At 41.2% G+C, this 27714-nt stretch overlaps 1 protein-coding gene across 10 annotated transcripts in view; it reads right to left on the bottom strand.

Annotated features, from left to right (window-relative positions):
- The window catches only part of whrna (whirlin a), a 122194-nt gene that overhangs the window by 57469 nt on the left and 37011 nt on the right, over positions 1-27714 (bottom strand). For all 10 annotated transcript variants that reach the window (XR_008696217.1, XM_055513133.1, XM_055513136.1 and 7 more), the window contains 2 exons: positions 14507-14725; positions 11301-11426 (listed from right to left, as the gene is read on the bottom strand). Coding sequence is in view for 9 of the 10 variants with exons in the window: in XM_055513133.1 (XP_055369108.1) it covers positions 11301-11426; positions 14507-14725 (345 nt within the window). In the remaining variant the exon portion in view is untranslated. The remainder of the gene's footprint in view (positions 1-11300; positions 11427-14506; positions 14726-27714) is intronic.

Genomic DNA, 27714 nt, shown 5'->3' with positions numbered 1-27714 from the left:
AGCCTCCCTGGGAAAGTCTATGCCAGAGTTCTGGAGAGGAGAATTCGGCCGATCGTCAAACCTCGGATACAGGAGGAACAATGTGGTTTTCGGCCTGGTTGTGAAACGCTGGACCAGCTTTATACTCTCATCAGGGTGCTTGTGGGTTTGTGGGAGTTTGCCCAACCAGTCTACATGTTTTGTGGATCTGGAGAAGGCATTCGACCCCGTCCCTTGTGACATCCTGTGGGGAGTGCTCCCGGAGTATGGAGTCCAAGGCTCTTTGCCCAACGGGAGCAGGAGCTTGGTTCACATTGCCAGCAGTAAGTCAGACCTGTTCCCGGTGCATGTTGGACTTTGGCAGGGCTGCCCTTTGTCACTGGTTATGTTCATTATTTTTATAAACAGAATTTCTAGGCGCAGCCAGGGGCCGGATGGAGTCTGGTTTGGGGACCACAGGATAGCATATCTGCTTTTTGCAGATGATGTTGTCCTCTTGGCTTCATTGGGCCAGGACCTTCAGCATGCACTGGTGCAGTTTGCAGCTGAGTGTGAATCAGTTCCTCTAAATTTGATGCTATGATTCTTGACCGGAAGGTTGTTAGGGTTACCCCCTCCAGATTGGAGGAGAGGTCCTGCCCTAGGTAAAGGAGTTCAAGTATCTTGGGGTCTTGTTCACAAGTGAGAGAAGGAAGGAGCGTGAGATTGACAGACGGATCGGTGCGGAAAGAAATTTAGTGAAAAAATTACATCAATAGAGTGAAACAGAAGTTCTGTCTTTAAAAAGCGAGCCCTCGCACTCTAGCTACGACATCACACACTCTAGGTCACACAATACACACTAATGGAAATGCTGAAGAATCACTGAAAACCACACAATATGTAGACACTAACAAGCCTATAAAAGATACGAGGACGCTGATTTATAAGGAGAAAGTTGAGCGATGATAGGCGCTTTTGAAGTTTAAATGACATTTCTACCACAAAGTAAGACAATGACAGAAGTTGATAAAAAGGCAAGTTTACAAAAAGTTGAACCATGATTCCCATAGATGACTATCATAAAAACACGATGAAAAGTGTTGAATAACGTAAAAATTGAAAAGCTGAAAACGTGAAAAGCAATAGTGTTGATCGTCTAACGATGATAAAACATTGAACGATGATTCTACAATAAAGGTATGAAGATTCCGTAATGAGGAAAAGTTGACAAGAAGTTAACGATGATTCCTATAGACCACCATTATAAAAAAAAAGAAAAACGTTGAACGTTAAAAGTTGAAAAGTTGAAAATGTGAAAAGTAATAGCCTGCATCGTCTAACATGACGCACGCGTCTAACATGGGTCCTTGGAGTCCATTCTCTTAGGTTGACCCTCCCACTGAGGGGAGTGTTTGTTCTCCTGGGGGAGATGACGCTGACCCAACAGCGGGCCGTTCTGAACTCGGGTGTCGTCATTAGCCCTAACATTTCAATAGTGTGTATGTGAGATAGCATTTCAGTAGTGTGTATGAGAACTAGCACTTCAGTAGTGTGTATGAGAACTAACTTTTCAGTGACAACAGAAGGGGCAGGTTTCACACGGTCGCCAGCCCTTAACAGGGACACAAACTACTCATTCTGGCACCTAAAGGCATTTCACTATGTTCAGTCAACCTGACTGCTCGTCTATGGACTGTGAACTGTCATATTCGTGGTCACCAGGAGATTCACAAAAAGACTCCTTAGCTTGTATGAATATATGCCCTAAAGAGGTTTCTGACACTACCACTTACATGCACAATGGATTCCCTTGCTCTGTCACACAAAGAGGATTTTATTCCACTCAACATGTAGCTGTTTGGCTGTTTTTGCAATTTGAAAAATGTGACTAAGCTTTTATATTTAGGAAAAATGTGTTAATTTTCTGTTTGGTACAATGTCAAACTTACTACATACTGTACTTGGAAAGGTAAAATAACTACCTAGTGATATAGGTAAATTACCCCAGGATGCCAAAAACCTTATGTCCTCTGCTTCAAACAAAATACAGTGTGACTTTCCATTACCACTAGATATCTTTCTTTTGCAAGAGACTGTACTTGTTCAAATATTCCTCTATTATCAAAGAATGATTAATATGCAGTATCTGACCACAGGTTTAGATTAATATACCAGATTTTAAGAACAAAATTATAGAAAAAACTGAAATAGAGCAAATCCTTGCATTTGAGAAGGTCTAGCTGATTATTTTTTCCTTGCTCTTTAACTGTAACTTGTCCAGTTGCAAACTCAGTTGTGCTGCAGTATGACACTGAGAAAGTTGTTGTTACCTTTCAGCTAAGGGTGTACCTAATCTGACAGCAGTGCTGCTGGCCTCCCTGCTGCGGGTTGAATCCTGGTCAACAAGAGGGCTCCAACAGATGCACAATAACATAAGCCAATACAAGAGCAAAGTTGAAATACAGTATAAAGACAATAAGAATGAATGTAAGGTAGCGTTTAACTCTTCAAATCTTTCTTCATCTCATTTTGGTGTCAAGGACTGCCATTGTTTTTAATGTATTGTAATTATTATCTTGAATTTAATGTTTAATTCCACAGATGCTTTTATTCTAATGTTTGCCTCAGAAGAGTTTTTAAACGGGATGACCTGAGATTGCCAGCAATTAATATTCAGTGTCTGTGTTACTGTTGCATTGTGTGCAGACTCTTTACTGGACTGGAGACAGTGTCTGAGAGTGTGAGGTTGTCTGAGGCTCGGTTCTCTCCTTCCTTTAAGCTCAGTTTACCTCCCCCTCATTCTTTAGAGACACTGACAAATATATGGTTCTGCAGGTAGAGCAAAATCAACACACGCATAGGAAGGCACAAAACAGGGGTACATTTGGCCAAAATAACAATGAGCTAATTTAAACCTTACGATATGTTTGACATTTTCTACAGTAAACAAACATTTGTCAAAAAGCAAATGGCAGAACAAGATGCCATACTGCAATTAATAATTGATACACATAAAATAACGAAAAAACAGCATAAACACAAAAAAACAAAAGTATAACTATTCTTTCCAGTGGCTTATGAGAAACCTTTCTAGTTGCTAACAGGACTCGACATTAAGATGCTATGCTTAGTATGTGTTTGCAAATGTGGGTCAGCTAATGGGAAATTAATCTGGGTAATTAACTGGTTAAGGGGCTAACATGTATTAGATAAAGGGTTCCATAAGACATCTGTCCCACTCTGGTTTGTATATGTGTGTTTGTCACAATGACATGGCAAGAGAAGCAATGAAGAATGCATACCTCTAAGAATGGCCAATTAAATAATTTCACGGTTTATATCTTGGCATCAGCTTTTAATTGTGAAACATGACCTTTAACTACAGTAGATAGATAACTGAATACTGTCTTTTGCATTTGCCACTGTTTTAATCTCGTAACAAAATACAGTGGCAGCGGTTCAAAGTGACTAGGGTTTTTACTGCAGTACCGACGCGTCGCCACGGCGCAGCGAGTGCGTCGCTGGCTAAAGATTTTTAATCCTGCAGCCGGCTGGAAAAAATCAGGATGCTAGTCGCGTTTTAACCACCAGGTGGCGCAGCGTTGATTAGAAGCCTCCAAAGCACTACAGTGTAACTGAGGTCCGACTGTTCATTTCTACCTGTAACACACATATATTACACCAGACCTATTTTACTATTAAGTATCTGTTGTGTGCTAAAACATGGGGAGTATGAAGGGCAACAACTTGTTGATGGCTTAGCTGTTTTCTGTTCACTGCGAAGTTATAATTGTTCTGTGTGGTTTAAAACAGGCAGCGCCACAGCAGCAACACATTCTTGTTTTTATTCTCCTCAGCTTTTTCGTGTCTTTAAATAGAAGGCGTCTCTTAAAAATACGTACACACCCACCTCTCTAACATCCGATACAACACATTGACTTCACATAATACCATGATTATGCCTCGCGGTTTAATTAATATAAATTGAATGCGCAAGTAAAGACGTAGAGCGCAGTCCATCTGCGACTAAAGCCGCTTATTTAGGTTTTAAACTTCCACAACTTGTTAATGAATGTTTTCCAATAGTCGTAGATTTTACGTAAATAACCGTAATAATCATAGGAATTTGTTTTACAGCAGTTGTCGGTCGTAATTTTGACAGGACGCCAGAAATCAGCAGATCAACAGCGACGCATTACAGCAACATGTTTGTTTCTACGTGTTTACTCTGTGTCTGCAGAACTGCAGTTTGACTTGTTTTGACTGTGGCTGTCATTGTAACTGAGTGGCTGAGAGACTTATTCGACCAGTGTACGTTTCAACATTTCCATTTCCCATCCGTCCATCCAGCCACTTTCACCGGCGTTTTCGTTTCTCTTTCGATGAGCGGCAAACGGATTTTAATCAAAGCACCGCCTTACAAACCAATAAAACAGGCAAAAATATTAGTTTTTTACAAAAAGACACGGAATTGGAGTTAATATGTTTTTATTGTTTAGAGACAAACGGAAAACACAAAAAGTCGTTCTCTCGTTACCTCTGCTTATAATTTGGTGGAGACATCAAACTCTTACACAAACACGTGACGTGTTTCGGAGTCATGTGTCCAGACAGAGAGTGACCAATACACAAATGTATGGATGTGCAAATGCAGGCTACGAGAGAAACGGGGGAGTGGCGCACTAGATGTAGCGAGAATTTGTTTTGACTGTGCGTGTCATTGTAACTGAATGAGTGGCTGATGTGACTTATTCGGCCCGTGTATGTTTCAAAACTTTGATTTCCCATCCGTCTATCTATCCTGAATAAAATCACCGCATTACAAACCAATAAACCGAACAAAAACATTTTTTAACAAAAACACACGGACTTGAATTTTAAGCTGTTTTTTTCGTTTAGAGAAAAACGAAAAACAAAAAAACTCTGCTTTTAATTTTTAATGGAAGCTCATCCGTGGACGGGTCGCGGGGCAGCAGTCGTAGCAGAGAGCTCCAGACTGCCGCTCCAATGAAACACGAGATCGAATGATATGTGATGTGTTTCGTACTCAGATGACTTGAATCTGAGTTCGACCAAGCTTTTGCTTGTCTCATGTTTGCTCACAGTCGCAAAGGAAAACTACACACCCCTCCCCCCTCCTTCGTAGAGGCGCATAGACATGCTAATGTGTTGCTACTACTCGATCAGCAGGTGAGAAATACCTCAGCTTCAGGACAAAGCTCCGTGGGAGACTGGGCAGCATCGGGCGGAGTGATCAGCTGCAGGTCTAAGACTCATTAATGCAGCAAGTAGTTTGTTCTATATGTTTACTCTGCAAAAATAAACGTATGTATTTATCGTAGCTTTCTGGTCTAATTTATTTGTAGCACTTCGACATTCCTTTAAAATATGCAGTGCTTTTTAAAATGAAAATACTAATATTATTATTTATTACCTTTATTGTAAACACAGTATTAATTGCACAATTTGGACTGGCGAAGATTTGCGCTTCTTTCATAATAATCATGGATAATCAAGGAAGAAACTGCAGTTCATAGATGTTATTCAGGGACGGTTTAATAAAGATTCAGTGTGTTTTTCAACTGAACTGTCAGCCAAGGTCGTGCATTATCAAATGAATGCGCCTGTCAGCGGGGAAGACATCGACTCTATTCAGTCGCTCTTCAGTCGCTGCTGCCGTCTCCTCCCCAGTTCACACACCTTAACACTAGTACTACTGGGTTTTCTAAATATACCAGTTCCTACTACAAGGTGTTCCTACGAAGTTAACCAGCTGTTTATTTCGTTATTACTCCTTTCACCTGTACCACATAAAGTCATTGCAGAGCTACAGCCATGTTCCTACAAAGTTAACCAGCTGTTTATTTCGTTATTCCCTCTTTCATGTCCGTCTGGTGAATGAAAGTGGGCGTGGCCATCCACGTCCCAGAGCGGGGACACTGGAGGAAGGGGAAACACGCATCAAAATGCAGGACAAAGATCCGCGTTTCTCTGCTGCTGCAGCCTCGGCTGCGTTGTGTTGTTAGTCTCCCTTTCACCTCTACCATATGAAATGTGTTCCTACGAAGTTGCTCAGCCGCTTTCAGAATCAGAATCTTTTTTATTCCCCATGCAGGTTTGAACAGGGCAAACATTATTTTTATTTACAAAAAAAATTAATACGTTCACAGATTGACCGGTGATGCCGCACGGGTTGCTCTCAGTTAAAACAGCTGTTTGAAGCAGGGAAAAGCGAGTTAGCCGTCCTTGTCGATGCCTTGACAATGTTTTATCATCGGCTAGATCTCTGAGCCCCGACATTTATGTCTTCTTTGGATTAAAAAACAAATGTTGAATGTTCTCAAATAATATAATATTGCCGCCCTCCACGGCTCCCAGTGTTTGTTTTTTTCATTTTTTTTTTTTTTTTTTTTTTTTTTTTTTTTTTTTCATTTTTTCATTTAAAACGTGGGTGTTACCGGTGGCAGACCTCTGGTCTAGATAATCCTTATTCACTTTTTTAAATTGTAGTAGTGTAACCTTAGTTAGTATTCCTTTTTATTTTTTTTATTTTATGTTTGGGAAACGTGACATTTCAGCTACTGTGATTTTATTTGTCATCAACATTAGTTCCTACCTGTCCTTGTTGACGGGGGACAGGAAAAAGGTGACGCGCGTTGGATAAGAGCGGCGTAAAGAAAAAAGTGTACATGTGCCGTACTGTCTTGCCGTGTGGTGCATCAAGGAAGCATACCACGTAAAGAAAATTGCCCATACCAACAGCAAGAAATCAGGGTTACAGTAGCTTGTCTGCCACAAATCGAACGCTGCACGCGGGAGGACGCACCGTTCAGCTTCCTATTTTCGGTTTTAAACTGCCATAATTTGCCATAATTTACTTACGTTCATAACTTCATACTATAACGCGACCAGCGGTTCATGGTCTTGGCGATTCATGCACTAAGTAATACAACGTTGTCATCTCGTCATCACATGATGATAAAGAGACGCTGTTTTTCCAATAATTAAAATAAAAAAACTGCTTCCACTCAGACTCGAACCCAGGACAAAAAAAAAACGTTGCGGCCATGCACGTTAACCACTAGGCCACCGAAGACCTGATTATTGGTTGTTCTACAAGAGGCTATATGACGTAAGCAACTATGATGTTTTAGGACCAAAAGTGGGAGTCAATCGCCACCTACAGGCCAAACGGACGTAACACACTCCTCCCGCAGTTCAAACCCGGCACTGACGCGGCAGATTTGAAACCCAAACACGGTGGGGGTGGACACTTTTACCGGCTGCCTCTGTATCTCTCCAATGGCCTCCTCTCACAGGTAATATTACTGCAATAGCTGGTTAACTGAAGAGTTGTTCACTTTTATAAATTGACCAAATAATCCAACAAACACTAATATTATTTTATGACAGTAAATTTAATAACTTACTGTATGACAGGCCACATGGTGAAAGGGAAAAGCGATAGTAAATAGAGACTGATTGGCCTAAAAGTATGAAAGCCCTTGGAATGTAATGTCAATAAAACTCTGTCAGTTGTCATGTCACTGCAGCAGGATCACTGGAAAACCCTCTGAGAGGAAATTTTACTACTATCAGAAATACTGTAATCCTAAACAGAGTGATCAGTATGCTGGAAACTGTTTGACTCCAACCCCAAGTTGGAGAGATTTACTTAGGGTGCTTTCACACCTACAGCTGTGAACTTCTCTAGACAACAAATTCGTTTTCTCGCTTGGTGCGATTCGTTTTGTCTGATATGAACACAACAATCGCACAGAGACCCCCAAAATGAGATGGTCTCGATCCGCATCAAATAGCGAACTCTGGTGCGGTCCTCCGAGTGAGAATGCAAACCCAATGATTCGGTAAAAATTTCTGCTGATTAACATAATACACTGCCTCCCTTATTGCATTGATTTGCGCCTATGGCGACTCCAGTCCATCAATATATTGTTTTCCAGCCGTAACTGCACTTCATTTTCACACTGTAAGATTTGCGTTAAGTGGTAAATGCAAGAAAAGTAATTCAGCAGGGCGAGGACCAATCCACGTAGGTAATGGGGTGCCAAATGTAAAAGGAGCACCTATAACTAGTTTTCTCACATTTAACTACAGTAAATGACACGTTTTCTCACATTTAGTTAAATGTGCAAAAGTCTAAATGTAAATGTTAAATCTAAATGTTAAATGTACAGTAAATGTAAATGTTAAATCTAAATGTTAAATGTTACTGTTAAATGTAAATGTAAATGTTTCATGTAAATGTTAAATGATTGCCGGGTGCAAAACCGATTATTTATGTAGACTCCACCACCTATGATCCTAGATCAGTGACGCCGACTCAAACACCTTAAAAAGTACACATAGCTCCACTCACATCTGACTCTGGATCGGTGGACAACAATACTGGACAAACCTGAAGTCAAAGCCATCATGGCCGTCAGCTCCGAGTCCCTCTCATTAGCTGAGCTTGAACGGGCTGTAACGGCAGGTGTGCGGACTGAGGCTCCGCTTCAAACTGCTGTTCTGTCGTAAACACCATTATTGGGGAGTTAAGTAGGTTTGAATAGAGTATTTCTGTGGCACTGGTTGAGAATTAGTTAGCTAACTTTACTAGCTAGCCGAAGTTACGTCCACGCTATAAACAAAAGTTTCCAGGTCAGATGTGGGCGGGGTTTGCGCGCACTGTTTGAGGTGTTTGAGTTCACATCTCTGATCCGAGACCATTTAACATTTACATTTAGACTTGTGCACATTTAACTAAATTTGAGAAAACATGTTGTGTCATATAGTTAAATGTGAGAAAGCTATAGGTGCTCCTTTTACATTCGGCACCCCATAGTAGGTTGACCTCCATCGTAAAACTGTCTCTCTTGTCACGGAAACGTGAAGTGGTCCACAACACGGGACGTTCTTCCCATACAGTATTTACTTTTCTGCTCCTGCGGCAGACAGACATATCTGACCAATCTGCGGAGAGAAAGTTTTTATGTGGTTTGAAGTGAAGTGTTTTGGTTCGCTTGGATTTTTCTGTGTGAAACAAAACCGCACCAAGGAGAAATTGCTACAAGTTTACAAACTCCTCAACTGATTCGGACCAAAGCAAACGAATGAAGGTGTGAAAGGCTTAGGGTTTAAGGCTTAAGGCTTAGGCTGGTTCCAAACTTTCGTTAGTCACACACAGTAGCGACATGGTATTACTGTACCAAAAATATATAGAGCATTCCTACGCATTTATGTTGTAAACTAGTTCTAACCCATCAGCTGGCTACTCTAAAAACATTGTCACAAGAGTAGATGTTAATTAGTAGAAGTTACCGACCGAAATGATTCATCGCCTGATTAGAAACAAAATACTGTAGAGCAGCGCTCCCCAACCTTTGCGCTACAGATAGGTTTAATGTCACAATTTTTTCACAAACCTGTCTTTATGGTGTGGCGGAACTATACAACAAAATAAAATGATACGACCGACATAATTGATTAAGGTGCTGATGTCAAAAAGTTCTGTACGATAAAACGACAAAACATTGACAAAGATTAAAACGATGACAGTGATTGAAAAGATGGCGATTAAAAAGATGAAGAAGATAAAAAAACGATGATGAAAAGATGATACGATGATGAAGATTAAAAAGATGACAATGACTCAAAAGTTGACCAAGGTGCATTGTTGACAATCATGAAGAAGCTGACTAGCTTTTTAATTTGAATGGATTTGAATTAAGTATTTGTAATTAATTGCTTAATTGTGTAATAGCTTAATAACTAGTCAAAATTAACCAATCAGAATCAAAAATCTTGCCATGTATTTAAGGTATTAAATGCATAGGTGCTTTTATTTTGAAAAGATTCAGAGGAAATGTGTGGGTAATTACTAAACTGTTAATCAATCTTTAAATAGTCATAATAGCTAATAGCTAATTATTTGGCTTGGTACTTTTATTTTGAAAGGATTTGGAGGAAGTCTGTGCTTAATTACTACACAATCCAATAGTGTAGTTGATTAATCAGTAATAAGCATGGAACTGCTGCGTACACTGAGCATCAGGAGATTGACCTGTCAGTCAAATCTGCAGCTGTGCCGTTGCCATGGAGACAAATGGCGGAAAAAGTAAACAAGTGTGACTATAATTCAGTGAAAATATTATGTTCATAAAGTGAAAACCGTGGCTGTAGTGACGAGTTTAAGAGAAAAGTTCTGTCTTAAAAAACGTGTCCTCACACACTAGCTGTGACATGACGCACTCTAGCTAGCTCACTAGCTCACGCAATACACACTAATGGAAAGCTATGAATTGCTCAAAAACTACCCTATGCTTAAACTGCTACAACTCAGAAAGTATTAAAGATATTAAAAAGCTGAACAAGAGATTAATAGGTGAATAGTTGAAAAGTATTTTGTAGTTCAAATGGTGTCTGTAGCCTAAAGTATGTTGAAGTAGTTAAAGCTGAAAGTAAACAAAGTTGAAGAAGATTTGAAAATGATTTTTCATTCATTTCAATGGGGACAAAAAGCTTAATGATTTGAAAAATATGAAAGAAATAAATAGCACCCCTCTCCTTAAAAAGCTGAACATTTTGATAGTTGAATGGTTTCTGCAGCTGAAACTATGCGGGACTAGTTAGATGAAAAACGTACGGAAGAATAATAATAAACTATAAAGATTATAAAAAAAAAAACAATGAATGCTGGAAGCACTCCCACTAATAATAAACGTGAATCCGCTGTGTATGTAGCTCTATTAGCAGCGTCCGTGTAACATCACGTAACATGTAGAATGCTAGGTCTCAAGAAGCAGTTAGAAGGCTTCAGTGCCTTGCCGGTTTGCTGCATATTATGCAGAGAGGGCTTTATGCGTAGGAACAACCTGTCATAGTAAGTCCATGTTTCAAGTAGGACTCACGTTATTGTCTGTCAAATGCAGTTTTCTTTTTCTTTGTAGTCATATGCTGTTCTATCTCATCACAGGCTCTTTTGCGCTGTGCAAAGCGACTTTCCAAAGATGTTTGCTTGCTACAATAGCTTGGGGCTTTCAGTTTAGTGGTAAAGTGTTATGTTGTGGAAATTTTAGGAGTAATGTTTTTTAACATGTGGATGGTGGTTAACATTTTATGTATGTGAAATTTTATTCACCAAATTTGTTTCTCATTCACAACACGTCAACATAAATAGTTACACGTAACAAAATAAGACCTAAATTTTTTGTGCATTTTGTATTAAGCCATAGAAGAACAGCAGGCTACATATGGGGAGTGTTACCCAGCAAGCTCACTCAACAAAAAACTCTAGTCTGAACTGTCAGACAGACGTTTATAGAAGACTGAAGTTTTACCTTGAGTCCTCCACACTCTGCTGCGGATCCCTGGTCCACTCCAGTGATGTATATACCTAAAGCATATTCTGCTCCTCCCCGGATCATCAGGCCCAGAGAACGACCATCATCCAAAACTAGGTTGACCTATTGAAGACAAATAGAACAACAAGGCAGGTTAAATATCTACAAGAGTGCATATTGTGGATTTGTATGTACTGTATGTGACTTCCTCCTTGATTGACATAAAGTTTGAAAAAGAAATGTAAAACACAATGCATGTACAAAATGAGCTGTTCTGAGAAAGCCAATGCCAAAATGGGAATTTTAGTGAATCACAACCCCACTAATGAGGTGGATTTATCTGCACTGACTGGAGGAATGACTGTTTAAATTGGTCTTTAAATTGGTCAATCAGTTTGTTTACAAGGACTATCCAAATATACCACCAACGACTCTACTTTTACAACATAAACATAGATTTTTGCATTTACTAAACATGTGTTTAAGGAGTTTGTTTAATCCCTTATTGCATTAGGTCTCTTGAGGATTTAGAAACATCAAGGAGTCAAACAATTAGCTGAAAAATGCATAATTCATGTTTCAACGACAGCAACAAATAAAGTCATTTGCTAATATTCCATCTATTAAATAAAGGGGTAAAGCCTTTTGTTTCCCTGATTAAGCAACATGCTAATCTGCAAATCATTGTTCTCTATTAATGATTTCTTCAGAAACATAACTTACCATTCACAAATATCAACATCTGAAAAACAAAGTGTTGCTTAGAGAAGCCTAGAAAATGTTAGTTATGCAAGGCACTTTATTACTGGATTTGATTTTACTGGACATATCTTGCCAAGACTGAAAAGAGGAATCAGTTAAACCATGGTCACTAGTAGTATATACTGTGAATATGTCAATTAAACAATGCCAGTTCCATCCTTCTCCATTCCTCACTGTAGGTTTGGCCTCTAATGCAGAAAGCTTGAATTTATTTTGTACTGTATATAGTGCCGGTGGCCAGTCTTCATCCAATCACATCTGCCTGCTTATTAGAGGAAAGCCAGCCACCTTTGTATATTGAGAATATGGAGGCATTCATGTGACATTAATGCAGTGCATGGAGACTAGCTTTAATTACCAGATTAATCCACTTATTGGAAGCATCTCATTGTCCTCTGTCTTCCATTAGCATAGAATCAAATCAACATAATCCTTCTCTACGAAATGAGGCCGAGTATAATATCTCTCGATTTTGTAAGCAATACATGAAGCATTTATGGAGACAGAAAAAGCTTGAAAGCAAAGGAAACATTAAAGTGAGTTACCTACCGTTTTTAACGCCAGTTAGTTAAGAGCAACAATTGTAACTATATTGATTAGTAATATGAAAGGGGACACCTTTGGTGGCTTTTGATAAGATAAGAACAAAAGAAGAAAAATCAAACAACAAAAGTATAAACCTGGTTACTTACCTCGTGGACATCTACACTAGAATATAATAGTTTTAGCTGTGTTTATTCTTATTTTATTTTCCTTTAAAAAAAACTCAAGAAATTACATGGGTCAATCCATGAGCGAAGCACAGAAGGGCACTGTTAAGGATACCAGAGGAGCCGAACACCAACTCCTGGTTGACGGAACAGTCGCCCAAGACTGCAGAGTGTGACACACCAACCTATGCACAGCCTGGATTGACTACAAGAAAGCCTATGATACAATGCCACACACATGCTTGGAGATGTACAACATCAATAGAACTCTAAGGGCTAACTCTAAGAAGTATCCATCAAATGTGGCATATACCAAGGAGATCCACTGTCCCCACTGCTGGTCTGCATAGGTCTGAACCCCCTCAGCCAAATAATAAACAAGACTGGCTACAGATACCGACTCCGGAACGGGGCCACCATAAGTCACCTCCTCTACATGGATGACATCAACCTGTATGCCAAGAGTGAGCGAGACATCGACTCGCTGATCCACACCACCAGGATCTACAGCTCAGACATTGGGATGTCATTTGGGCTCGAGAAATGTGGGAGGATGGTGACAAAGAAAGGCAAGGCAATCCACACAGAAGGGGTCTCACTCCCAGAAGGAACAATAGCAGACATTGAGGACAGTTACAAGTACCTTGGAATACCACAGGCGAACGGCAACCTTGAACCGGCAACAAGGAATGCGGCAACAATCAAATACCTCCGACAAGTAAGGCAAGTCCTAAGAAGCCAGCTCAATGGCAAGAACAAATCGCGGGCAATAAACAGCTACGCTGCCAGTGATCAGACACCCAGCGGGAATAATACGGTGGCCAAAGGAAGACACACAGACCACAGATCTTAAGCTCCTCACCATGCATGGAGGGTTCCACCCCAAATCCAGCATCCTAAGACTGTACGCTAGCCGCAAGGACGAGGACTAGTGAGTGTGAGAGCCACTATCCAGGATGAAACATCCAAAATCCATAAGTACATCAAGAATAAGGTCCCGACAGATGACGTTCTGAGTGAATGTCTCAGGCAGTGAAGAACAGAGGATGAGATGCTGGAAGAGGGGCCATCATGGGAGGACAAGCCCTTATACGGGATGTACCACCGGAACATAACTGAAGTGGCTGATCTCAACAAATCCTACCAATGGCTTGAAAGGGCTGGGCTGAAGAACAGCACAGAGGCACTCATCCTGGCTGCACAGGAGCAGGCCCTGAGCACCAGAGCCATAGAGGCCCAGACCACACAAACAAAGACTTTAAGAACAAGAACTGCAGATTTGCTGGAACTGCTGGAACGAGCTACAAAACACAATGGTCTGGCAGAGAACTGGTGTGAGTACTGATGACTAAATACTGGTGGCACTAAACTAAACCTGGTGTGACAAAAAAACGGATATGCATAAAATAAAACAGGAAACGAACATACAAAAAAACCCAGATTGTGACAAAATTTCTTCAGTTTTCTAACTGTTATAAATATTTCATTTTATGTCTTTACTGTAGTTTCAACCTGAATAAACTGAAAAGTGAAAGTAACTATCAGTCAATCAAATTAATGCCATGGCAACCTATTAAAAATTCAAATTATCATACATGTATGTTTAAAATGGGCTATGTTCAACATTATTTTATTTAACATATCTGTTATTTGTGCAAAAAGAGTGCACAGTGGAAATACTGATGTGCTTTTCAAGAACTCTAATGTTTTTCCACTTATTAGAACCCTCACCTTCTTCTCATCTCCTTCTTGCAGCAGCTGCATGTTGCTGCGTCGCTGGCTATCAGCTTTTTTCAGGGTGGCACTTCGATGTTCCGGCAGGTCAGGTGGGGGGGACACACTCCGACCCTGAGGGTCAACCCACGTATAAACATGGTTGGTGACATAGCCACCAGGAATCCGCCCGACTGAACGCACAGACAAACACAGCTTTCTATTGCCCTTCAGCACCTAAGGAGAGGAGAGAATTTGAATTTATTAGTCCAAAATATACCTCTAGATTCATACTGGCTGAAACAATATTACAATGCACTGTAAAGGATATTTGGAAAAAGAATAGAGATCACACAGAAACATATAATTTCTTTCCAATGTCTGGAATATAATAATTATTAGTTGTGTTGCATTGCGTTGCCTTGCGTTAGTGGCCTGTTCAAACCCAGCTAACCCTTGAGCAAGTCACATCGCACTAGCCGGTGTTTAGGATCAGCTGATTATTTTCCCACCAGCCCACAAAGTCAGTATAGTCTGAAAAGAAAAAGGGAGAGCAATGTGCCCTGAGGTGTTCCCTTGCTGTAGACTACTACATCCGAGACACAGCGACGTAGCCTCACAAACAGTGGCCTCTCTGTAAGGTAATTGATGGTCCAAACATCCAGATGTTGGTCCACACCTGCCACCTCCAGTTTACTCCTTAGCAGTGATGGCTGGTGTCACAGTGCTGTCCAGGTGAGACAGGGTGCGATGCTGCAGGCACAGTAGATGATGGCGTCATCCACCATGATGCCTGGTCAACATGCAAACTGCAGTGGGTCCAGTGCAGAGCTCACCTGGGTGCGGAGGTGACTGAGGACGATCCTCTTCATAGCCTTCATCATGTGGGAAGTTAAGGCGACAGGTCTGAAGCGGTTCGGTTCCTTGTGACGTGATACTTTCGAGACTGGAACCAGACGGCAAGTCCTCCAGAGTACTGGTACTCTCTCCAGGCTGAGGCTCAGATTGAATATGGAGAAGATCTATCAGGGACTGTTGCTTTCCTGGCCTCCTTAACTCTTCCCTAACCTGGTTCAGAGTGAGGCAGAGGGGGGTGGGCAGTGGCTGGTCTTGAGGTGTGGGTTGTTGGGGGGGGTCCCTTTGTTGCGGCCGGAGGAAGGGCAGAGTAGACTGCGTAATGCTAAGGTGCAAATGTAATACTGTAATAGTCACACACGCACACCAAAAATTGCTTGTCTAGCACATCTCGACTGAAAATTGCTGCTGGCCGTGCCTCTTTGCCTTCTAATTGTCTGCTTTGTGTCCAATCCCTCAGCAGATCAATGTAGTCCCACATGAATGGTGGACAGGAGAAATCAAAATGAACAGGACAAAAGATCTTAAAAATCAAACAATCCTTGTGCCACACATGGATAGACATGTAAAAAATCCTGTTCTAGGCAAGCAATGATCGCTGATCGATGATTTTAGCGCTTATATAAAAATGTCACCAAGACCATTTAAATATTTGAATAACTGTAAACTGCAGAGCATAATATTAAAGAGCGTCACATAGTTTGGTTACACCTAATTTTGTTAAAATATGCACTAGCCCCTACAAATCTTGGTAACTTTATAGCCCTATTAAAAGAAAATATAATTTGATTTTTGTGAGTGATCTCCTTTGCTTGAGATCCCAAATAACCCTAAACACAAAAACCTTATCTGTCTATCAGGATCTACTGCATATTAATTATTTTATTTTTAAAAAAGTCAATAAATATCTTCCTGTGTACTCTTTTAAATGTATTATTCAACCATTTGTTTATTGATTGCGTAATGACCTATATCGTGTTATTTCAAATACACCTCTATTTAAAATGTACCCATTGCTCAATAGTATTGTGTCTCTTACTCATAGTTGTATAAACTTTATGTCCCTGATGAATAAAAGAAAACTCCACATACGTCTCCTCTCTCTCAGAACAACATCACAACATAACCAATCTTCCTTCAGTCTTCTTCCTAAAACAATTTGTACATCATAATGCAAATTTGTGTGGAAAGTAATACTGAACTTTAAATATCAAATATCCGAAGATGACTGACTCTGAGTGCAGAAAAAGCAAGATGTACATTTTTTTTGTAAATAAATATAATTTACTGTCATATTGGCTATATACTGTACACACGGACTATAGAAAAAACAAAAGACAGATAGATCTCCCTAAACAATGCATATCACCAACTAATGTTTTGTGTTCTGTCACTCTGGTCAACCACACATCACTGGAAGCTCTAGTAAACTAAAACGCAATCCAGATTGCATTATTGTTATGGGAAAATTATTTTTTTTCCTTATTCTATGCAGTTATTCTATGATTTATGACTTATGCCCTACAATTAATAGCTTATGTTTTGTCTTAATTCTGTTTCATGTATTTGGCATTTCATCTAGATTGTTCTATGGCTGTCTATGCCTGATAGACTCTGGACTCTAGCTTCCAAACCCAAGGCCAGGGAGTTATGTCTCTCTGTCTGTTGAGACTTAGTGCTCCTTCCTCTCTGATAGCCAGACAGCAGTGATGCAGGTGTGAGAATGTAAACATCTTCACACACACACACCTCTTGGAAATGTCCACTACAATTTTGGCATCCATGAACAGGATTTGCTGCAGGTCATCTGGACAGTGTGACCAGGGACAATAGTCCTGAGGACTAGGGTCGTTCAGCCTCCAAACGTCTATAGACATTCAGAGTTGGGAGGACTGCTCACCTGTCTGGATCGCCTCTGACAAGATGCAACAAACTCAAATTCAAACTCAAATCTGAAATTGGCTCGGCCCGGTAGGAGAGATTTCTTTGTGGTGATTGATTTGATTTGGGAAAAAACAAAAGATTGGAACTTCTATTTTTAATTTGGCTAAAACATTTTAATTGGTTGGGAAAAAATAGGCAGAAGGCAGAAGCAACTTGAGGATTGTGGGCTCTTTGCATCACACCTTTATGGTGTATGCACTGATCTCCCCAGCTCGTTTTTGGTTTGTTGAAGGGCACGATCAACATCCATGTTTTTGATTTGCTTTCCCTATTATTTTTATTTTCCTTTATTTTTATAATTAATCACATATCATCATCAACATTTCCACCACATCTATGTGCACTAAGAACATACTGTGTATGTGATATGAAGAAGCTTAAATATCTTAAAATTGCAATGAAAAGTGAAGAGAAGATTTCAAAGGAATTCAATATTAATAAATTATGGTTTGAGGCTTTACGCGATTTTCTCAAAAAATTATCAAGTACACAGATCTTGTATCTTACCCGCTGAAAAACTGTGTAACGCTGTAGGGCATAGTGTACAATATTATTATGGAACTGGGACACTGTATAATTACTTTGAGATTAGTTGGTAGGGGATAGAAATTTCCATGGAAAAATGATATCACTGAAAACAAATCTTTAAAATCTTATGCATCCAAAATCACAAGTACATCTTTATTTTAAATCAGAGGAGGGTTTTTTGGTAATTGCTTGATCCAAGTGTCATTTTGTCTCCGGTAGTTTCCCAATAACTAATTTTACTTTGATACTTTTGTACTGTAGTTCCAAGAAGGCTATCAATGTTTGTGCTCATCAGATAAATTTAACTGCATTTAGCAGAGGGAAATGAGTAGAAAATAAGCAGTGTCTAAATGCAAAACATAGCAGGATTGCTGAGTTGCTAATGTTTAGCCCTTGGAGGAAAGTGCTAATTTTGACACTAGGCTGATGAAGCTTAGGCCTGCTTGCAAGCAAAACAAACATCATTTGGAATATAATGAAATATACGGCAGAGCATAACAGGAAATGACAACAGCAGGTAAATTGCTTTCAGGCAATGAATGCCGTGGAAAAAACAATGTGCTCTTATTAGTCCCAAGGTAATCCATTTCATACATTAATGCTGACCGTAGAAAGCTTGACTGTAAAAGCTATTCAATCCCATCATTTAGAAATGCACTTTGACATACAGGCTTGAAGGCAGCTTGTGTCAGGAAAATTTGACTTATGAGACACAGGGGATTAAATCAATCAACACTGGTTAAGGAGAGTGACTATATCAAATGGCCCTGGTGGCCTTATAAACAGTTTTCAATCACAGTAGCTAAATCGCTAAGTACTAAAAAACTATCACATATATTTTGCAAAAATCTTCAGTACCACTAATTAATTACGAATTACATGTACAAATAAATTAAAATATATATAAAAAGAAGAAATGGGCATGAGATCCTGCTTTCCAACTGCAACAGGAAGGAATTGCTCCTTTTAAATAGTTGTGTGTATTTACTTCTTATTTTTAAAGACATATTAAACATATTAAATTAAATTAAAAAGTGCACAACAAATGTAGAAATAATTTTAGGTCATACTACTTTCAAAATTAAGATGTGTGATTTCTGTCTGCCGCCACTGCAGTCTTTCTGGTTCATTGTGTGTTTGTTCTTTTACAACAACCAATAGTGATGACAGGCCTCGCACAACAAGCCAGCTAAAACAAAAGTAGACTGTATTTGTCTGATAGTTTGTTATAAATGCAAGTGCACCAAGGCCAAAGAAGATCTGCCAGTAGTGTGAATGGATCATAGCCATGTATTTTTAAAGTCCAATCCATTTATCAGTTGTACGTGTTTGTTCCTCTGGGGGGAAGACGAGGCATGCAACTGGCAGTGAGCATTCTCATGAGCCTGTCATTGAGGAGTTTCCCTGACACTGAGTAAGTATAAATGAAGGGATCATACTGTACTGTATGTATTGCGCTTGTTTCGTGTCTAAAGCTGACAGGTGGACCCACACTGCGCTGCTTTCTACTTGAGAGTAGAGTTCACTTTAAATACACAACTATATTTTTCTGTTGCACATTGCATCTGAAACATCATAGATGATAGAAGGTTTTTAGTGTTCCTTTTGAGTTCGAATCTTCGTAGGTATTTATGCAATTATATTCCTTGCACTCACCTACAGACAGCTTATGCTTCTCACCTTGATCAATGTAGATTGTACTACACTCTGCATTTCCTAAACCTCAATCAATCAATGCACTATAGACCAGTGTGTGCATGGCTTTGCCACGTGTGCGAGTCTGAACATGCAAATTTTTTTTTGTACATAGTGAAGCGGTTCAGGCTACAAATGAAGTAAACACTTAGAAGGATTAATGAGTAATTGACAAGGCTGCCAACACAGAGACTTAATGGAGCCAAGTCATCAATCACAGGGATTAACCAACAGCAAACATCCACAATACACTGCCCAAGCCATCTCTGCTACCATTCACTAATCCATCCCTTGTTTTCTTTAATTTGACAAAATGCAGTGGAACTCTTGCACACAAACAAACATCTTTTCAGACCATATGCAAACAGCTAAATACATCTAACCATCTCTCCTTTACATTTTTCTAAATATCCTCCTATCACATCACAAGTTAAAGTGTTACTATAGGATATGTGCAATATTATAATGCAAAAACTGCCATATTGTTTAGCATATTAGGGTAATTAGAGAGAGAAAGGTTGAAATTATTTGTCAACAAAGGGCGTAGAGAATACTAAAAAGATTAGAGTGACAACTTTAATACAAGTATAGTACTGTACGTTACCCTGACCTCTGAACCTTTTTTAGACCTTTAAAATCCTGTATTTGATACAGAGGTACTAGAGATATCTTCAGCTATCAATTATCTTCCCCACATTTCTTGGTATGGGTCATAAAGATGCTACAGCCAATTCCAGCTGTCATTGGGTAAGGAGGCACTGAGAGTTGCCACTCTATCACAGCAAAGACAGCATTTCACAATAACACGCACACCCTATGGACAATATTAATGCACCAGTTAACATAACATACACAACATTACACAACAATATCTTTAAGATGTGGCAGGAGGCCTGAGTACCCATGTGGGAAGGGGCAGAACACAACCAAACAGCCAGTGGATTTAAATTTAGGGTCTTTTAGCTGCAGCATGATGCAAAGCATTAGAAATATGTCCTAAACCTACAGTGTGCAAATTTTATTTGTAATAATGTTGTTGTTTTTTGTAATTGCTCTATTTGGGCTTGTCAGTATTTGATGCTGCAGTGTAGGAAATTCTTTTTTAGGATGATTTTCCTCATCTTGTTTACATATCGTACAGTATGGATCGGAACTTACATTGCTGTGACAATGGATCATTTAAATAAATCTGCTGTTACTGAATTTCTGAAGACTGTTTTTATATTTTAGTAAAACTTAAGAGGAAAAAGGTTTTTACTACAAGTCACATACTAGAATCAAAAAACACAAACAGATGGTGCACAAGTCTTAATGGCACAGCAATTAACATCGAAACTGTTCATACAGAGAACAATTGTCAGGATTGTTGGCATGGCCAAGGATCCATCCATCCTACCACTCCACCCCTATACACCAGCTCAATAATCAAACTAGCCTCCTATAGCTCATCTCCTGTATAGAATCCTATATCTCTTAGTGGCTGTTATTTATGATGGCTCCTTACGAACATAGTGAACACCTTTTACTGATATTTACACAGAGAAAGAGAGAAAGGAAACATAATGAGAACATTTAGCACTAATTCATAGCTCAGTATAGTATAATACAGTGTAAGTCATATTGGTTTTGCTTCTGCTTAATTAAGTCTCTCCTTTTACATACATCATACAAAATTTGGGTTTGTGACTGCAGCTGCTGAACCTTTGAACCTTCCCACTGTCAATGTCATTGTTGTACCTCTGCGTTCAGAGAACAAAAATTGTCTGAGTTATAAATGTGATGGCAAGTACAGCTAAAGGACTAAAGGGCTGCTTTAACTTTGTATAGTTAGAGTGAATTTAAAGATGGACAATATGTGGGTACATTATATACACACACACACTGCACTCTTCTGTACACTATACCGGCCACTTGGTTATGGCGTTCCATAAAAAAGACCTGCCTGCTAGCATCTTGCATCCCGCTGTTACATGCTGGATTGTTTCAGGAGCATCTTTGCACAGCCTGCATCTGCACAAACCTTACTTACCCTTTTGGAAGTACATGTACTTAGTGGTTGCCGTTTTTCCTTGCAGCCTCTTTGTGATTACCATTTGCCTGTGTGATTCCAAGGTATTTGTAGCTATCCTCCAAATCTGCAAAATGTCTGGTAGTTCTCTCCTCTCAGTCCTGACTACCTTTCCTCTCCTTGCTACCATTTGACCACACCTGTCACTTGGCTGTATATCCTGGTGGTATGTACCAGCGAGTCGATATCTTGTTCGCTCTTGGCATACAGCTTAATGTCATCCATGTAGAGGGGGTGACTGACGGTTGCGTTATTTCCATAATCAGTCTTGGTGCTGGTCTGGCTGAGGGGGTTCACCCTATGCAAAACAGCAGTGGGGACAGAGCATCTCCTTGGTATATGCCGCACTTGATGTTGACTTAAGCGATCGGCTTAAAGTTGGCCTCTAGGGTTGTTTTCCACTTTCCCATTGAGTTCTGGATGAATGTTCTTAGGGTCCTGTTGATCTTCTATAGCTTCAAGCAATCTATGATCCATGTGTGAGGCATTGAGTCTTGGCTTTCTTGTAGTCAATCCAGGCAGTGCTTAGGTTTATATGTCTGATCTTACAGTCTCGGGTGACTGCTTTGTCTACCAGGAGTTGGTGTTTTGCTCACCTAGTGTTACTACCAATTCCTTTCTGGGCACTGCTCATGTATTGGTCCATGCGCCTGTTCATCTTCGCTGCTATGATGATTGACAAGAGCTTCCATGTTGAGCAGAGGTTAGCAGGTTATTGGGCGGTAGTTGGATGGAACTGCTTCCTTCTTGGGGTCCTTCAGGATCAGGACTGTTCGGCCTTACTGTAGGTTAACCATTCTGTGTGATTTCCATCCATTAGTGCCTTGTTCATCTGTGCTGCCAGGCGCTCATGGAGTGAGGTTAGCTTCTTCAACCAGTAGGCATGGATCATTGCAGGGCCTGGTGCCATCCAGTACTTCATACCTAAGACTTTCTTTTAGATGTCCGTCATTGTGATGGTTACTTGATCTTGTTTAGGAAGGTAGCTGTGGTCTGTTCTCAAGTCCTCCAGCTTCTTCGCATTGCTGTTATGTGATTCCTCTGTCTCCTATATGCCTTTCCAGTATTCTTCAGTCTCCAGCCATGGTGGGTCTGCTTTCGTGTTGTTACCCTGACACTGTGAGTACACCTCAAATGGCTCAGAGAAAAATTTCCTGTTTAATCTACTGGTTTCATCTTGTGTATGTCTTCAGCAGTGGCGTGCGGTGAGGTTCATGGCTGGTGAGGCACTGACTTCTCCAGAGTCAGACTTACAATAAAAGAACTTGAATGAGAATCTTCATGTTCACTATAGGCAAACACAATTACTTGAATTATAACAGAGGAACAGAGGGGACCAAACAGTGATACTGGCTTTAATTTGCTTTACTAACTTAAAACAGAACTTTGACTTTAAAAAATACCACAGGACCTAACACACTTACTGTACAATGGACATTAATAAAACATAAGACTTTGCTTTCAGTTAACACAGGACTTCTACCTTATTTAGTTAACACAGCACTCATACTTTTAGTTAATCAACACAAGACTTTGACTTTACTTGACTTAAAAATCTAAGTTGGTGTCATCAGTTATTTTTTCGAAAACTGAAAACAATTTGGGGTCTTAGTTTTCTATATTTTATACAATACCCCATGTTAGTCCAGACGTTATCACAGGTTAAAAACAGTAAGCAGTGAAAACAGTACAGTCTGTTTGTGACAGCACAGCCAGTCTTTTCAGGTGTACCTGAATGCGAATAAGCATCCAGTGTGGGTCCTTGGGCAAGACCCTTCAAGCTACCGCCTACCTCATATCATGAGAGACAATGAACCACATGAGATACCAGCTCAGACGTCGCCCGGTCTAACAAGGTCTGCGTCAGGTGCTGGGGAACCAGAGCACCTTGGCGAGAAGTGGGCTACTGGAACAAGAAAGAAATGGCTGAGATGCGAGAACAAGGCTCTGTTAGAATGCTACTACTCAAGTAACCCTAGTCAGAGGGGTTACATGCAAAGAATGTGCGGTGAATAGGAAAGGAGAAACCCACATTCAAGACTGACGGCGAAGCAACTAGTAGCTCAGTGTTCCAACATCCACAAACGCAACTGCTATCATAACTTGAGATTCACGAGATACAACACAAATGGGCGCCAGGACGCCAGGACGCCAGGTCTCCCCAACCGGAAATTGGGTACGAAGCCCCAATAAGCACAGATACGCTGAGCGAGGCAGCGACTGACCTGAAAGATAAGATCACGGCGAGATTGAACAGGCAACCCTGAAGCCAACTACAACGACTAAGTGAAGTACCATCACAAAGTCTCATGGAAGATGTGAATGCAGCATTGAGAGCGATCCCTACGACAACACTCACAGAAACCAATGAGCTGATATACGCTTCAGCATCAGTGATCCTAGAGGTGCTTGGCTATAAGAGCAACCATGGGAGCCATGAGAAACAATACCCACCATGGAAACAAAGGTTGGAGGCAAAACTCAAGGCAGCTCGGAGGGAAGTGAGCCAAATGACAGAGGCCCAGAGAGGTGCAATGAAAAGATCGATGCCCAAGAGGTACAGCCAGATGCCCATACCTGAAGCACTCGAAACTGCCAAGCAAAGGCTACAAGCCTTGGCCAGCCGCCTAAAGAGATACACCAGAGATAACGAAGCCAGACAAATAAACCGGCTGTTCGCAACACAACCTGCGAAAGTGTACTCTCAATGTCAGGGTAATAACAGCAGAGCAGACCCACCAAGGCAGGAAACTTAACAGTACTGGAAAGGGATATGGGAGAGGGAGGCATCACACAACAGCGATGCACAGTGGCTGGTGGATCTGAGGGAAGACCACAGCAACCTCCCTAAACAGAATCCAGTGACTATCACAGTGGCAGACATCCAACAAAGAGTCTCAGGTATGAAAAACTGGACAGCACCTGGCCCTGACATGATCCACGCCTACTGGCTAAAGAAGCTCACTGCAATCCATGAGCGCCTGGCAGCACAAATGAACCAGCTGCTAAGAGATGGGACTCACCCTGAATGGCTAACCGAAGGGCGAACGATCCTGATAATGAAGGATCCCTCAAAGGGTACAGTCCCATCCAACTACCGGCAAATAACCTGTCTCTCCACAACATGGAAGCTCATGTCAGGCATCATCGCAGCTAAGATAAGTGGGCACATGGGTCAATACATGAGCGAAGCACAGAAGGGCATTGGTAAGGATACCAGAGGAGCCAAACACCAACTCCTGGTTGACAGAACTGTCGCTGAAGACTGCAGAATGCGACACACCAACCTGTGCACAGCCTGGATCTACTACAAGAAAGCCTATGACTCAATACCACACACGGATCACTGAATGCTTGGAGCTGTACAACATCAATAGAACTCTAAGGGCCTTCATTGCAAACTTGATGAGGTTGTGGAGAACCACCCTTGAAGCCAATGGGAAGCCACTTGCCCAAGTATCCATCAAATGTGGCATATACAGTACCATGGAGATGCACTGTCCCCACTGCTGTTCTGCATAGGTCTGAACCCCCTCCGCCAAATAATAAACAAGACTGGCTATGGATACCGACTACGGAACGGGGCAACCATAAGTCACCTCCTCCACATGGATGACATCAAGCTGTACGCCAAGAGTGAGCGAGACATTCACTTGCTGATCCACACCACCAGGATCTACAGCTCAGACATCGGGATGTCATTCGGGCTCGAGAAATGTGGGAGGATGGTGACAAAGAGAGGCAAGGTAATCCACACAGAAGGGGTCTCACTCCCAGAAGGAACAATAGCAGACATTGAGGACAATTACAAGTACCTTGGAATATGTGGTGAGTGATCTCTGCTGCTCACTCGAGACGTGGAACGCCGTGCAAAAAACAACCAAAAAAAAAAGATGGCTTGCTCGCAGATAGTGAGTTTATTCGGTCCAAAAGTATAGTGCAGAAAAGAATCAGGTGCAGTATTTACAGTTGCTCCAAAACCCCGCGGGTGCAACAGACAAAAAAAAGAAACAGAATGATAAGGACAACTATGGATGTGGAAATCAACCTGAAAAAAAAACCTGCTCAAATAAAAGGAATGTCTCTTCTCTTCGTCAACACTCTCTCACCAACCAACTCGCTCTCCGTCCAGTCTACTCTCCCACACAAGGGAGTTTGGCCACTCTTCTTAAAGGCCTGGCCCCGCCCCCTTCAACTGGGTTTAACCATTCTCCAGAACGTTCTGGAAACTAAACATTTATAATCCCAATATTCACCTTTAAACAAGTATAAATCAATCACCCATATTCCCACAATATTCTCAGATTCATAACACAAGAATACCCCACAAATAATGACTAGGACCAAATAATAACAACAAACAAAAGTGATTTTGTCGGACCCGCGCCTCGCGCCGAGGCGACACTGCATTGACGTCAAAAGTGAGCGTCGCCCAGCTGTCCGGTTTTGCCGGCGTGACGCGGGAGTCCGACTACTCCCGACACGTAAGTACTGACACAAGAAACCAAAACCAACAAAAGTGACAAGTGTATGTGGTTAGTCTAACGGCGTAACAAGATGTAATGGTGGTGAAATGTCCAAATGGCCGCACGATTGCGTGTGCACCCGCTCTCTGCAGCCAATCAGCTGGTGTGTGTGTGTGCGCACAGTCCGGGGCTGCTCAGTGGGAAACAAACCGGCGGTTTGTCACAGAATACCACAGGCAAACGGCAACCTTGAACAGGCAACAAGGAATGCGGCAACAGCCAAATACCTCCAACGAGTAAGGCAAGTCCTAAGAAGCCAGCTCAATGGCAAGAACAAATCCCGGGAAATAAACAGCTACGCCCTGCCAGTGATCAGATACCCTGCGGGAATAATAAGGTGGCCAAAGGAAGAGATACAGACCACAGATGTTAAGACACAAAAGCTCCTCACCATGCATGGAGGGTTCCACCCCAAATCCAGCACCCTTAGACTGTACGCTAGCCGCAAGGAAGGAGGCCGAGGACTAGTGAGCGTGAGAGCCACTATCCAGGATGAAACATCAAGGATAAGGCCCCGACAGATGACGTGCTGAATGAATGTCTCAGGCAGTGGAGAACAGAGGATGAGATGCTGGAAGAGGGACCATCATGGGAGGACAAGCCCTTGCACGGGATGTACCACCGGAACATAACTGAAGTGGCTGATCTCAACAAATCCTACCAATGGCTTGAAAGGGCTGGGCTGGAGGACAGCACAAAGGCACTCATCCTGGCTGCACAGGAGCAGGCCCTGAGCACCAGAGCCATAGAGGCCCAGATCTACCACACCAGACAAGACCCAAGGTGTAGACTGTGCAAAGAGGCCCCTGAGACGGTCCAGCACATAACTGCAGGGTGTAAGATGCTGGCAGGGAAAGCATACATGGAACGCCATAACCAAGTGGCTGGCATAGTATACAGGAACATCTGTGCGGAGTATGGACTGGAAACCCCAAGGTCAAAGTGGGAAACACCTCCCAAGGTGGTAGAGAACGAGCGAGCCAAGATCCTGTGGGACTTCCAGATCCAGACTGACAGAATGGTGATGGCGAACCAACCAGACATTGTGGTGGTGGATAAAGAGCAGGGGAAAGCCGTAGTGGTGGATGTGGCAATACCAAGCGATGGCAACATCAGAAAAAAGGAACATGAGAAACTAGAGAAATACCAAGGGCTCAGAGAAGAACTGGAGATGGCTTGGAAGGTGAAGGCCACAGTGGTGCCTGTGGTGATCGGAGCACTAGGGGCTGTGACCCCTAAACTGGAGGAGTGGCTACGGCAGATCCCTGGAAAAACATCCGAAATCTCAGTCCAGAAAAGTGCAGTCCTAGGAACAGCAAGGATACTGCGCAGAACCCTCAAGCTCCCTGGCCTCTGGTAGAGGACCCGAGCTTGGAAAAGTGGATGAGACCACCCGCGGAGGGTGAGAATAGAGTGTATATATGCTATATATATATATATGCTCTATATATATATATGCTCTATATATATTATATATATATATATATATATAATATATATATATATATATATATATATATATATATATTTTTCTAAATTATTTGTGACCATATGTTGCACAGGCTGTTTGGCACCTTAATTGATTTTTTAAATGACAAATAAAGTCTTAT

This window comes from Betta splendens, chromosome 12 (genome assembly GCF_900634795.4).
Source record: "Betta splendens chromosome 12, fBetSpl5.4, whole genome shotgun sequence".
NCBI classification, from domain to species: Eukaryota; Metazoa; Chordata; class Actinopteri; order Anabantiformes; family Osphronemidae; genus Betta; species Betta splendens.
The sequence above is the reverse complement of the archived record's forward strand: the minus strand, read 5'-3'. Positions and strand labels throughout refer to the sequence as shown.